General features: G+C 42.3%; 1 protein-coding gene across 1 annotated transcript; it reads left to right on the top strand.

The window, feature by feature from the left end:
* Positions 1–4,225: 4,225 nt before the first annotated feature.
* LOC139329573 (amphoterin-induced protein 1-like) lies at positions 4,226–8,439 on the top strand. Its single transcript, XM_070959963.1, has 2 exons — positions 4,226–4,393; positions 4,766–8,439. Exon 2 carries the CDS (start codon positions 4,822–4,824, stop codon positions 6,340–6,342), a length of 1,521 nt encoding a protein of 506 aa, XP_070816064.1. The 5' UTR covers positions 4,226–4,393; positions 4,766–4,821; the 3' UTR covers positions 6,343–8,439.
* Positions 8,440–15,044: the final 6,605 nt, after the last annotated feature.

Raw genomic sequence — 15,044 nt, 5'->3', positions numbered from 1 at the left:
ATCATCTTTCTTTTCAATTTACAACACAATCTGCTTCACACTTTCCCATAATGCTCAGCAGCTTCAGCATAAGACGAGCTGGACTCTGATGCAGAAAGCACAGCATATGATGACACATGTATTCAATTAATGGAAAACACTCCGTAGCACTTTATCAAAAACTAGCTCAAAATGTGTCCTCACCGTCTCTTGTAACTCCCCTCGTGAGTCCACAATGTAATTGAGACCAATTTGGGAGAGGATGTAAGCATGGGTCCCTACAGACATCTGACAAATAGATGAATGATGATAATATCAGATAATACTCAAGTTACAGCACAGATGAGCTGATGTATATACAACATCTCCCAAAGGGACATTCAAAAAGGTCTATTTGTGAACGTCTATTTCTAATTTTTAAGAGGTTACTTGAGCCAAGAGAGGAAAGGAAACTAAGGAAACAAAAGACATGTCAGATAATAAGAAATAACTACATTTACTCAAGGGTTGTTCTCAGGTGCAGTGTTGAGGTCCTTCCATCACAGAGATCTATTTTCCGGCTTGTTATACTTCTACTTGACGGTATTTCAGTATATAATTGTATGTACTAAATGTTTGACCTCATCATCATCATTCATTTCTGTAAATATCTGCGTTTTCTGGATTTGATGCAGCAACACATTTCAAACACTTTGGGACAGGAGCAACTAAAGACTGGGAAAGATGTGGAACACTCCAAAAACACCTGTTTGGAACATTCCACAGGTAAACAGGTTCACTGGTAACAGGTGATAGTATCATGATTGGGTATGAAAGGGGCATCCTGGAAAGAATCAGTCATTCACAAGCGAGGATGGAGAGAGGTTCACCACTATGTGAACACATGATTGTATAAAGGGTATGAATACATGGGCTCAGGAACACTTTGTAAAAGCATTACCAATAAACACAATATAATTACAGTACGTTTGAATTTCAGTTAACTGTTTCATTTAACAGGGAACATTTCAGCAAGGTGACGATGGAATAAGAAACCTGCTGTCTGACGAATGGTCAGAGTACAAATTATATTTCTATTTTTTACTTTTGGCAAAACAGTTTTTGCCAATTTTGCAGATTGCTAAGAACAAAAAATAATTTAGGTTTCAGTCAGGAGTTCTGTTGAGGATATTTACTCGTTTCTTCTGGTTTTATATAAAGTCTCTCTAAGCTATCTGGACGGTGTAACGTTGTCCTGTAAGTGAGACCTCACTGTGTGACTTGATCCAACACTGAAATCGAGCCCTGATGTCTTGTCAGAGTTTAATCAAAGACTCACAGGTTGACACTGAGTGCTGCACGTTGATCTTTTGCTCCCAGCTGACGTCACAGCTTCCCTTCCCAGTGTCACTGATGGCCATGTTGATTAACGTCATAGGATGTCAAATGACCATCCCACCTACACACACGCACACACACATTTTATGCAGCACGTCTTGTTGCTCCCATTGTTTGTTTTCTCCACCATCACCTCCTAGCGTAGCAACCCATAGCAACCAAACCTGTGGGCCATTTCATCTTCACATCACTTTGTGTGTGAGGCTTTCTGTGTGCAGTGACCTTGGGCTCCGAAGACTGATAACAAGGAATTTAATCAGCAGCTGTATGTGAGCTGGATGGTCATCTGTCATGTTGACACCTGCACCGTCGCCCTTTTCACCTTTCCTCCAGTTAAAATCCCACTGTGTGTGTGTGTTCAGGCATTTTCCATACCCTCGACAGACCTTTTCCACAGCAGACCTTTTGGCTTTTCGTCGCAGGTGTAACTGATAACATTAAAAACAGATGCTTTCCATTTAGCTGAGCTGGTTTCAGGGTCCTGCCATTGTGCATGCTGTCTTGTCATGGATAACTGGGACACTTCAGACGTGCTTTTCTGTAATATGACAAGTCAAAACCTCTGTGGTGAAAAAGGTCTGTATTACTCAGCTGTGTCTCATTCCCTCATTAAGTTTGCAGCATACAGGCCTGTACATCTGTAGTGGTGTAACCTTTCCTGCCCATTACTCATTTACCTGCTTCCTTGTCTATTGTTTACGTCCTGCTTGCTTTGTTCACCTGATTCTTCTCTGCCTGCCAGATGTAACTCAAAATGAACTAAATAAACTTCAACAATAACTGATGTGTTTTGCATTTGTTTGAGTCTCCCTTGCTGCTTGCAAGTTATTCCAGCTGCCACAGCCAACAATACAGTGCATTTAGCCAGTGTAGTTGCAATAATGTGCACACACTGCATTATGTCTAAACTCACAACCCAAAGCAGCTGGTGTGAATAACAACACATTGCTAACAAGGTCAGATTACAAACCAGGCTCTGAAAGCTCCAGGCTGTCTTTGTGTCACCTGGGTTGTCCAAATTTAATTGAAAATGTGTTTGAGAAAAAGAACCACTAAAGCAGATTATCCACTGATGTGATCTTAAACGTGGTGTGAGTCATTCTGGAGAAAGACTGTTCATATCATCATCTTTCCTTCTTCACAATGCAATTACATGTTGGCATGCCAGACTTACCATGCCTCTCCCCCATCTCCCCGCTCCTTCCCCTTGTCCTGTGCACAAGCATGAATGCCACCCATTGCTGATTGGCTGGAATAGCGCTGTGTGGCTCGGACTGTGTGGGCTGTGTACAAAAGCAATTTTTTCTAACTTCTTTTTTCATACACACAGAAGGGACAGCTAGAGGATGACATGATATTTGCCGAATTTGAAATTCAACTAATATCTTTCTGACAACCCTTCTGCAGAGTGACTCACCACACCCATCTAATCTTGAGACCCTGTCTTAGCAAGGGCACTTGTATCAAAATCCAATGTTAAAGCAGCTATAATCGACATTTATTATAAACAAACAATAAATTAAAAGACAAAGTGACAACAATGTGACAGTGATTCATAGCGAGTTTCAACTCATTTTTTAGCTGCCCTCTCATGATGTTGTTTTCGGCAGCAGCAGTACGCTAGCTACAAGCTAGCGATGAGACAGATATTTCCCTCAGGAATAGGTGGAGACCAAAGCAGAGATGAAACAGAGTGAACAGAATGGATGGAAACATGAATGATAATGTCGCTCCACAACTGCTAAATGTGTAAATAAGCAACTGTTTGCGAACAAGTTCGGCACAACGAATTAAACAGAAGCCATGTCGGTCTTAATGTTGTGTTTGCAACTTGTTTTCGCTGCCCCCAAGTGGCCAGAAATGTCTTCGTTGTTGTTGTTTTATGATGCATATTCCGAAAATAAAGTGTGTGAAATAATCCCATTGCAAACCTGAGGCCAGTAAGTATTATAATGTGGAAAGCTGCACAGAACGTGTGAGGAAAGAGAGGCCCAGAACAATTTGCTCCTTACCGCAGGTTAAATAAAAATAAAAAGCACAGTGAACTCTAACAAAGACAGACTCAATTTACCAATCTTACCAGTGTAAGGACAGTTCACAGGATAGAACACCCCCCCCCCCCCCCCCCCCCCACACACACACACACACACACACACTGCTGCATGCACATCACGTCCTGTGCTAAAGATCGCTGCAGCTGCAGTTCCCACACACACTGAGTGTTTGCCCTGTCCTTCACCAGGGTAATAAGATGAACCAGGAGGAAGGGCTTCATCATTAAAGACATCATTGCGCTGAATGAGCCCTTGATTGTTAATGCGGCTTTACAGGGAAGAAGAATGACCCCATCCTTCCAGACAGCCCTTTTGTTTTTTGGGGGAAATAAAATGTGATGAGAGAATAATAATAATCTACTGAGGACTGAGGGAAACAAAGACAAAGGGGACAAGGGGACACTCAGCGCCGCTGGAGTGCTGAAGCTCATCCCAAAGACTATTCATTTAGCACACTGCAACATTCAGCATGTTTAATAAAAGATGTCAGATTCTGATTTCAGACATCATTTGATGTTGTTACGGCTGTCTAAGTTCAACAGCAGCGTATTTGACCAGCTGAGGACACTTCACCGCTTCAGTGTTTTAAAACAGTCATGTGTCTTATTTGAATAGGTAATGATGTGCAAATACAAGAGACAGACAGACAGACAGACAGACAGACAGACAGACAGACAGAGAGAGAGAGAGAGAGAGAGAGAGAGAGAGAGAGAGAGAGAGAGAGAGAGAGAGAGAGAGAGAGAGAGGAAATGTGACACACCCCCCGCTCTGCCGTTTGCGCCCCTCAGATCAACTATCACATGGTTGCGTTTCCCCATCAGTGAGGACCGCAGACAGGCTTTTCCGGTGAGACAGGAGGGACCGCTGATCGCTGCTGCTCCTGCTGCGATGAGAAGAGGATGAGACTGTCCTGCAGCCGATCACCTCCAACACTGGACTGTTGAACCTTTTTGTCTCTTCGGATCTTCAGAAAACGACACAAGGTAAAGTATTAGCGGGCGGGACGCTTGTGCCGACCGGCCAAATGTCTCTGAGTCACTGAGGAGATTTGGTCATGAGAAGATGGTCCGGGGAGGCAGAGGAAGGATGTAGGATTAAATAGTTTGATGCCAAGATTAATCTCGTTTATTAACTAATGGCTGATTTGATGATTTTTGCCCTGGCCAACCATAACTTTTTGACCAGTGGTGATCTAGTGGGCAGCCTGCTGCAGTGCACCCCTGGGTGCATTAGAGCATGATGGCCGTGAGCTTTAATGTCATCATGATCATTTCATACAAAAAGAAAGACATCACAGTTTTCACTTTGAGCCTCAGGAAAACAGTGCTGATTTATTGATCTCATTGTCCTTACAGCTGCATGACTCTCTGCTCGACCAGAACTCATCCAGACTGTTGATAATCCTGACACGATGGGGGGGTCGCTCTGGGTTTCCCACCGTGCCTCTGAAGCAGTGATCAGAAGAAGGAGCTTCCTCGCAGTCCTGCCTCTGGCTTTATTGTTGCCAACAATGAGAGTCAGTGCGCAGTTTATTGGAAGCCCTCTGGACTGCCACAAGACTTGTGTGTGCGCCAGTAACATCATCAGCTGTTCTAAGATGAATCTAACCAACGTTCCCACTGCTCTTCCAAAATATACAGCTGTTCTGGATCTCAGCTTCAACTTCATCACCAGGCTACGTGCAGAGTGGACCCCTGTCAAACTCAGCAGACTGCACAGTCTGCTGCTCAGCCACAACGGCCTCAACTTCCTCTCCTCTGAGGCGTTTGTGTATGTGACGAAGATTCGTTACCTGGACCTGTCCTCTAATTGTCTCCGCCAGCTGGACGAGTACATTTTTGAGCCGCTGGAGCACCTGGAGGTGCTGCTGCTTTATAAAAACTGCATCTCTCAGATAGATCGCTCTGCCTTCTCTGGCCTCATCAACCTGCAGAGGCTCTACCTGAGCCACAACCAGATCTCACGCTTCCCCTTAGAGCTGGTGAAGGACCGGAGCCGGCTGGAAACTCTCAGGCTGCTGGATGTGTCCTCCAACCGAATCAAAACGCTGCACCTCCATGAGCTTCAGGCTCTGCCCGCCTGGATCAAGAATGGCCTGTACTTCCACAACAACTCTCTGCCCTGCAGCTGTGAGCTGTACGACATGGTGGCACACTGGAACCTCAAGGAGCTCAGCTCTGTCACTGACTTCAAGCTCAGCCACACTTGTGTTTTACCAGGCCCACAGAAGAACAAAATGGCCATCCTGGATCTGGACAAGGTCTATTTGAACTGCAGTGAGGTCAGAATTATGGATGAAGAAGCATATCTGGAGCAGTTCCTGGTCCTGGACTGTGACACCAAGCAGAAGGACATGAAGAAGAGCTGGGTGCTGCCTGGAGACATCCCCTTGTCTGCAGCATACGAGACTGCTGTGATGCGTCCTGACGGCAGCCTCCAGATTGGGCCCCTGAAAACCGAGGACTCAGGAGTCTACAGCTGCTACGCCACCAGTGACTCCTTCAATGAGACGGTGTATGTGACTGTAGTGGTGTTTAATTCCACCATGAGAGGTGGACTGGAGAACCTAAAAACGGCCTACACCACCCTCGTAGCATGTCTGGTCAGTGTCGTGATGGTTCTCATCTACCTCTATCTCACACCCTGTCGCTGCCCTTGTTGTCCAGGTCAGGGCCTGGAGAAAAATGACCCCGGAGACAGCCTCCACTCTTCAACTGTCAGCATCTCACACGATGAGACACGGCAAGAAAGAATGGAAGACGGCGGCTTTCCTTACAGACACGTGGCCTTCCTGGAACACAAGGACCAGCTGGAGCAGAACGGGCGGTTGAACCCGATAGGCGAGGAAGACGAAGAGTGGCAGGGGGACAGCACGGAGAGAAGGAGGTCTGACGCAGAGTCTGTCAGCTCCGATACCCCCATGGTGGTGTAAAAGTCAGGGGTTGAGTCTGCAGGGTAAGACAGTGTGGCTCGAGCCATGCGGCTGCTCCACAGGGGTTTGTGTGCTTTGAATGTGTGCAAGATTCAAAGGTTAGCCTCTTCCAGACAAAGTTAAAGCTTTAGTTGGCTCAGCTGGTGCCACTGTTGCAGTAGCATGTACTCTTCCTGTTAGAAAATACACTATCTCTGCAATGTCTCGATAACAACGATTTAAAAACACCCGTAAGCATTTTTATAATGCCGAGAAACGTGGTTACATCATTGGTGACCTAAATTTTCTTTGATGAACGCATTTGTCATTCAGGATTGAAATGGTTATTTCTGTTTCTTCACCAAAATTCTCTGCAATTAATGCACTGATTCAATAGTACGATTTTTACTGCAAATCATTGGCTGGCCCTGTAAGAATCTGCTATGCAACTAAGAACATAAGAGTCTGAAATAGTTTTTGCAATTATTTATGCAAAAAAACACTAACCCTCAGCACTAATTACTGAGAGGCAGCAAACTGCATGGAAGCATTTTTGGTGTTATTTCTCACCTTAGCAGGCTTGAACATGCTGAGGCTGCTTCAATGAAAGTGATCCAGCTTTTGTTTGTGCACTGGGGAACGCAGCACTACACAGATTAGATGTTTTAAAGATGTTGGACGGAAGCTGCTGCTTGAAAGAGAAGCTAATTTTTATGCAGAGCTCACTGAGCTCACTTAATTATTACAGCAAGATGGTTAATATTTATGCTATGTTTTACATTCCTGTTTGGTTTTGTCAGCCTGTGCAGCGCATGATGCTGTGAGGATTATTCTTATGCAATTTTATCTATTATATTATTTTAAAATTGAGTGTGATTCAACAGTCAGTTAATCATGTGTGTTTTTATTACTGCCTTGTATGCAGGTCTATTTTAAGTCATCCTGGATTCAGCATAATCACAGAATCATCAACCACTTAACAAAAGCTTTTTAGATCCACCAGACTACACCCAGTGTTGTGGCAGTCCTTCATATCACAGTGACCACACACGCACTGAAGATGTTCCTGAAACCAATACCTAGTTGTTTACATCAATAGAAATACAACCATTGATTATTAAGAGAACATGAAATATTGATTTCAGATGAGCCAGTTTTTCACCCTGTAATCACATGATGGAGCAAGAAATATTGTACAAAGAAACGTTTTTAATATTGATGAGATCCAGCCATGCAGAATAATTGGCTGCTAATTCTTAGACAAAGACACTTATCTCCTGATTGCAGCATATCTCTCTTTTCTAACCATGCTTGGCCTGATATGCATGTATGCCTTTTATTTTAGAGCACCTGTGTGTAGTGTCATCAGGGACAGAACTGCTCCACTGACGGAGACTTTATTAGTACATTAATATCCCCAGTGAGGGCTGCAGAGATATCACAGATTCCGGTCCGGGAAAGTAAGCACTGTAATAAGATGAAGCTCATGTAAAGCTTAAACAAACATTCCAAAGTCAGCTAAGTCACCCAGCTGTCCTCTGTCAGTGCAGCTGCTGCAGGTTTTGTCTCCTGGTTACATTTTTAGTCTCAGCCCCCCAGTTTGAACTGTTCAGAAAAGGTTAATCATGCTCAAAAAACACTAAAATACCAATTCAAGTCAGACTGGATACGTGACAGGGAGTTCGAATTCCAAAAGAAAACCCGGTGACGTTTGGATGCAGTGTGAAACAATGTGTTCAGTATTCAGACTGGTAACATGAATGTGCATCCTGCCATATTGGAGAGTTAATAGCAGCCAGGAAGCATCAGCCCAGGGGAAACAACTGAGAGCGAGTCCCATCTATTGAATGCTTCTGGGCATTAGTGCCCAGCCCTGAACAAATCAGCAAATGCCAGCCAGCCAGCCAGCAGTCTCATAAACACAGTCAGAAATAGCAGCTCGTAGCGCAGCCAACACACAGGCTGCCTGACACAGATGAAATGTAAATACACAAGTAGCAGTTTTCAAACATGTCTTAATTTTAGTAGCTTTGCTAAGTTACTGCTAAGAGGCTCACATCATAACTTTAATGCTGTCACCTCCATCATATGTGCAAACGTGGATATAAATCAGGAAAACACAGGAGATGGAGGCCAAGTCATGTTTTCACAAACCAGAACTCACTCTGGCTCTGATGCTGATGAATGATTGCCACAGGACACAGTTTAGAGTAACATGTCTACTAATAATGGGAAGATTGTTACTTATACGAACAGATTAATAACTAATAATAATGATAAAAAATAGAACTTTCTTTAACTTGCAAATAGTCCACACTCATTACTGATCACACTCGTGATATCAGTGAATCAAGTGAACAGCAAAACACACCAATCCCAGGTGATAGATGTAGCAGTGTGCAGTAAATTGACTTTTAATTTGAAAGAACCATTATTTTTATTCTTTCACTTCTCGTGGTGCTTTTTCAAGATAATTTAGATGAATCAACACATTTACCTAAATGTCTCTATGGGAATTATGCCATTGAAAATTGTAATAACATTGTGATTGTAGTCTAATAGCATTATCATGTACCTGTAGCTAAATCATGAGTAACTTCATTGAATTCAGTCTCTCAAGAGGGGCACGTACCTACTGTATGCTAATGTACATATGTCATTTTTTTCCTCTGAAAGTTACTTATAACCAAAGACTGAGATACAGGGGAGAATTAATAACCTACAGTCACAATAGTTATGCTGTCATTAGTATGTTGAGGTTACCCTCTGACTTTCTGTGTTAAGCCACAAACTTATATTTTAATATATGCAATCCTGTATAAAGACTCTTTATTATTTCCTGTGTGATCTTGTCTATTAATGTATTGTTCCTGTATTTCATAAACTACAAAAACATGGCAACAAAGAGTGAATGATGTCCACTGTTTTCCTGCCAGGTGAATTCACTGACTGCATCAAACAAAGCTGCATTACAGAGCTTTTAAAAAGTTAAAGGAACAGTTCGACATTTTGGGAAATAGGTTAATTTGCCTTCTTGTTGATGGTTAATGAGAGGAGCCATACCACTCTAATGTGTGTCTCTAATGTTAAATGAAGCTACAGCCAGCCGCTGGTTAGCTTAGCTTAGCATAAACACTGAATCAATTGGAAACAGCTAGCTTGGCTCCGTCAGAAGGTAAAGAAATATGCATAACAGCACCTTTAAAGCTCACTAATTAATACATATATAACAATTTTTCACTTTGCTTTTTGTCGGGATTACACAAACAAGATACAACATGTTAATTAATGAGCTGATGAGTCGCTAGTCGGCAGGCTTTGTGATCTCTTGGCAGAACCAGGCTAGCTGTTTCCTCCTGTTTCCAGTCTTTATGCTATGCTAGGCTAACCAGCTGCTTTATATTTACCCCACAGTCATGAGAGTGGCGTCAAGGTTCTCATCTAATTATCAACAAGAAAGTGAATATTGCGAAATGCCTCAAAATCCTGACGTCTGTTTGTGCTTCTGTTCAGGCCTCAGTCGGCCGAGTTAGCGTGGAGCTCCGCTGGCATCAGCTTTTGTGTTACACTAATGACTTGTTCATTTGAGGGTGAAATGGGAGACCACACAGATCACTGGAGCAGAAACTGTTCATCCAGGGAGTCGTATTTATTGTGCCTGTCCCTCACACTTACTTTCCTCTAAGGCTTTTCACCCTTATTTGGGTTGTTGACCACAGGATGTCCCTGAGCAGAGCGAGCACTCACTGTCTGTATTCACTCCCCTCTGCCTGTTTACGTATAGTGCAATATTGGTCTCAGACAATCTAGGTCTCAGATGTTAGTACTAAAATGTTATCTTGATAACATAATCATTATGCAGAACATGCTGCATCATACTTCTCCTTGTGTCAGTGCAGCAAATGTGTGCAGAATCATTACTGAAAGGGGTTAATTTTTGTACAGCTCCATCTTTCTGGCAGTGCTGCAGTGAGGAACCTCACCTGCTGCCCTGCAACTCCTCTGCAGGATGAATGATTGAAGAGGTCTGCAGGGACGTCCACGCTCCCTGTTTCAGTAGCTGCTGTCTCATGTTACCAGGTTTACCCGCACTACATGCAGCACCCGCCAGGTGTGTGCAACTAGATTTAACCATTTGTGGAAATGCACTGCAACGATGCAGTACTGAATTCAGAGTTGAAAAGTATTTCATTATTAAAATATTAAATGCAAATGTCTTCATAAGAGGCATGAGGGGGTTAATGATAGCTCATCTGTGTCTCGATGCACGTGTTTAAATGGAAAAGAGCTGGATGATGCATCCCCATTGGATATTAAATCACAGATTATAATTAGAACAAATGCAGCAGCCTAAAGGAAATCTCAGATCACTGAACATCACAGACACAGATGGCATGAATGTGAGCTGGCGCCTGTTGACAATGAATGACTGGCAGTTGCTTCTGTGTTTTGGAGACTGAATTCTAAGTAAGATGACTCATCCTCTCCTCAGGCCCCTCCCAGGAGAATCAGATGAATGGTGAAGTGACTGAATGTGCAGCTCAGTGAGGCCTCTGCCATCTAGTGGCCACCAAAGGACAGATCCACATCAAAGTCAAACGTCTGGGCTGATTCTCGCCTTTACAGAATATTGCAGGACGACTTAACAAGGATTTGAATTCACAACAAAGACGTGCTGACTTTAAAGTATTGTTTTATTAGTCAAATTAGATTGAGTTACACTCTAAATACCTCAGGCTGTCTTATGGTGACAGACAAAAGATTAACTGACCCACCTCTTCACATGTGTTGATACAGCCTGAGCATGTTGTTGCTGATGCTGCAGGCAGTGTTCAAGTACAGCATGAAGACCCCACCCAAGTCCCAGGGGCCAGGGTTAAACTCTGTCCTGCACCCAGAGAAAGACTGAGGAGAGAGGACAGACAAAATGACTGAGAGCTGCTGCTCATTGACAGAAATCTGGTGCTGCTTTCTACTACGGTACACATGAAGAGTTTCTATGTGGTGGGTAAGTCATACTCTAAACATTATGCACATACACCCACCTGTCAGTGAAGAAACCTACATTATATTTGTCCCAGCTTTCTTTGCACACTGTGCAACAACTCTGTCCATACACTCAGTAGCCAGTTTATTCGGTACACCCAGCTAAAATCAATGCAGTCCAATTTAACAGCCCTGCAGTAAACTCCACCCTCATGAAGGTTATGGTGTTCAGGGGTTTTTTTACGCTGTTACAGAGAGGTGTGGATTCAGCTGTGTCATCATTTGGAGGGAGACGTTTGTATTGCTGTTGAACTGCATTGTGTTATACAGACAGTCAGGGATGTCATTTAGCCTACCCTTATTGACTTAAATGGTTTGGACAAAATAATAGAAACACCTGTCAGTATAACGCAGTACAAAGCTGGACATTATAGTCTACATGAGGGTCGGGCTAACTGCATGGATGTTGTATTAGATTTGTCATTTTAGAAAAGCATCTCTTGCCTGTTTAAATATCTATACCATGCTGCATGTTTAAGTTTGCTTGATATTTCTCTTTAGCTTTTGCATCTTTATTGTCACGTAAAATTGTTCTGTGCACTGTGTTGAAGCATACTGAGATCCAGTGATTTTCCAATACACTTATTTGAAGTTAATTCTGGTTTTGATATATTAAGCCATAAATCATTCAAACAAGGTTGTCAGGTTGTGAAAAATCCCCTTTGGCTGCTGTTTATCCTCTTTCAATGGAACATGCTTTGTCCTTTGGTGACTTCTTTAAGGATAAGAGAATTCCTTCAACCACCTGCAGAACATCCAGACCACAAACCCTTTATGATTCACGCCAGTAACAAAGGGCTGTTGATTTATCACTTTATGATCAGGCATCAAGTCTGAGCTTACAAATGTTAACAACTTGGCAATAGATTATTTTTTATTTTTGATGCCCTTTGGCTCTTTTTCAGAAGGTAATCAGTTGAATTGTCCATCATAGGGGTGGTCCTGATGAATTCATTCAAGAGCTCAAAAGACAAAGCAAGTCATATTGGAGGAGGATACATTGTCCAAAATAATTTCTACAACCCCAAAGTTGCCCATATTAATAAATTATGAATGCTATCTAAAGCAAACAGTGTTCATAACAATGGCTTAAATGATTCATGGCTTAATAAATGATGTATTAACATTGATGAAGCCATTAGATGCAACTATTCATTCTTTAAGTGTTTCTCTTAAAGAATTTAAGTGTTGCCATGTATCACTCTGTGTCTACAACACAGACTTCATGGCATAGGCTGATGGAGGAAGAGTGAAGCTGTCGCCGTTTAATCTTTAACAGTGTGTTGTATTATATAAGCTTATAATGTGCATTTTATGTTTATCAGTGTGAGAAATAATTGTAATTGTAGCTGTCAAATCAATGTAGTGAATATAAAGTATTAAAGCAGCATTTCCCTCTGAACAGCAACAGGATACAAGTGTAGCATGAAATAAGGAAAGCACAAGTACATTAAAACTGTACTTCAGTACATTACTTGAGTAAAAGTGTTTAGTTACTCTCCACCACTGGTCAGCAGCTGGTCGTAAATGCAATATTAATGTTTCCTCCTCACCTTCATGGCCTCATATGTGGTGCTCTCTACTGCACATGCACTGCTGTATGAGTTGCAGAAAGTCTTTGTGCCGCCCTGAAACGATGCTGAGCTGTTGAACTTTATCCTCGGGTGACACATAGAGAAAGTACGTCATCTGGTCAGCTGGTGCCCGTGTCATAGAGAACTTTATGGAGCCTCAAAGCCAATCACTTCACGGTCTGTAATCTCTGCCCAGAATAAGACTGTTAGTTAGCTTGTGTATTTCATGATTGCACAGGGCAGAGTACACAGTGGTTTCAAGATACTTACATCTGGGTCACTGATCAGGGGCGCCACACTCACAATTTGCTCCTCCTGTGCTCCTCAAACCGGCCTCGCTCCTCCAGCGAGGAGGCTGACTGACTTCTCTCTCATCAGGGGAATCCTGGACAGACAACCCAGCTCCACTGACACCACATAAACGCTGCAGCACGATCATTGTTTCAGATGATCCAGAAGCATCCTCACAAACATTTCAAAGAATATGTCAGCGCTCATAACATTTCCTAAAAAGGTCTTTCAGCCTGGGAGTGATTTAGGAAAAATAAACGATAGTGCTCTGAGCTAGAAAAGGCCAAGAACTCTCAGACGGGTGTTTGACGATAAATGGCTGCATTTATGTAACACTTTCATCCAAAGAGCTGGGATTGAACAGTCAACCTTATGATTAATGGACAACCGGCTCTACCTCCTGAGCCTCGTCTTGCTTGATGTGTTGCTCTCTCTCAAAGAACGTCTGAAAGAACTGCTCGAGGCCTTTGAGCTGTAATATTTATGGCAAACAAAACTGAAAAAACAATACACTGAAAGGTTTTTCTTAAAGCTTTCGGGCTAAAATGTGTCCTGCACACATCGAACTCACTCTCTTAAATGTACTCATCAATTAAAGTCACTATTTCAGCAGCTATCCACTGAGAATCACATGATGAAAACAAATCAGTTCGATGCTTGATGCTCAGTTATCAGTGTGTCCGAAATCATTTGATTATCACAACATGAAGTCTGCACCAGAGTGGATTTTCTGCTCTTTACTACTACTACTACTGTTTTTCACACGTTCTTATCTGTGTAAAAGCTATTTTCTTCCTCTTTATCCCAACAGTTTTGTCTATCACTGGGTCCTAAACTCCTTTATTCTTCTTCCATTAATCTAATTGCAGGATAACAGTGAGACCAAGGTGATGGGACAGCCTGAATCAAAGAGAAAGATGTTTTTGCTAGGGCATTTTAAAGCTAACCAAACAAAATGTCTATTGTACATTATCTGCTGTGTTCTACATCAACACATATAAACTATACTGTGGAAAACACACTTTCTACAGCTTCATTACTATTTGATTCAGTTGCCTGGTGTTAACATGTCAATCAATCAGTTTGAGAGTGAGAGGAAGTTCAGCTCTTTCAGTTTTCATTGTTGGGGAGATTTTAAATATTGTGCAAATATAATTGATTGAACAGAAAAATTTCTCCCTACGTCAGGCTTTGAAGCTGCCATTTAACAGTATGCAGCTGCTCCTGTGTGTACGTCCACAAAATAAATGTGTCATTGCACAGTGACTTTAAAAAGTCCCTCTGTACCAAACAGTATGGCGCTCTCTGTGTTGCTGAAGTTATTTGAGTAAATTCGCTTCAGTTTCAGTTTTCTGCAGGGCTGGACAATGTGTGAGAAGAGAAACCTCAAATCTGATTAAATCTCATCTTCTTGTGTCTCCACTTTCCAAAGCCCTTTTCACACCGAGGGGTGTTTCAAGGGAAAGTATATAACAGTGTTTAAAAGATAAAGACTGTAGACCTGTTATTGACAGTGTGAACTCAGTTTAAGGTCTCATTTTACTTTCCTCTCCTGTCGACCACATCTGAGAAATACTGACTGTATTATTTCTCCTTCTATGTTCATCTTCTGTTCACGTTCTCTTGTAGTTCAATATCGCTCCATGAAACTCTGCCCTCTGCAGGACTGAGAGTCTAAAAACCAGAACAGACAAAATGCATCCTGTGGTTTACAGTGAAAATTGAAAAAAACTATCATGAAAAAGACACAACGGCAGAATATGTTTCAAGACTTTTATTCAAACACGAATCAAAAGCATTTACATTATGAAC

This window comes from Chaetodon trifascialis, chromosome 3 (assembly GCF_039877785.1).
Source record: "Chaetodon trifascialis isolate fChaTrf1 chromosome 3, fChaTrf1.hap1, whole genome shotgun sequence".
Classification (NCBI taxonomy): Eukaryota; Metazoa; Chordata; class Actinopteri; order Chaetodontiformes; family Chaetodontidae; genus Chaetodon; species Chaetodon trifascialis.
Note: the sequence above shows the minus strand (reverse complement) of the source record. Positions and strands in the feature narration are given on the sequence as shown.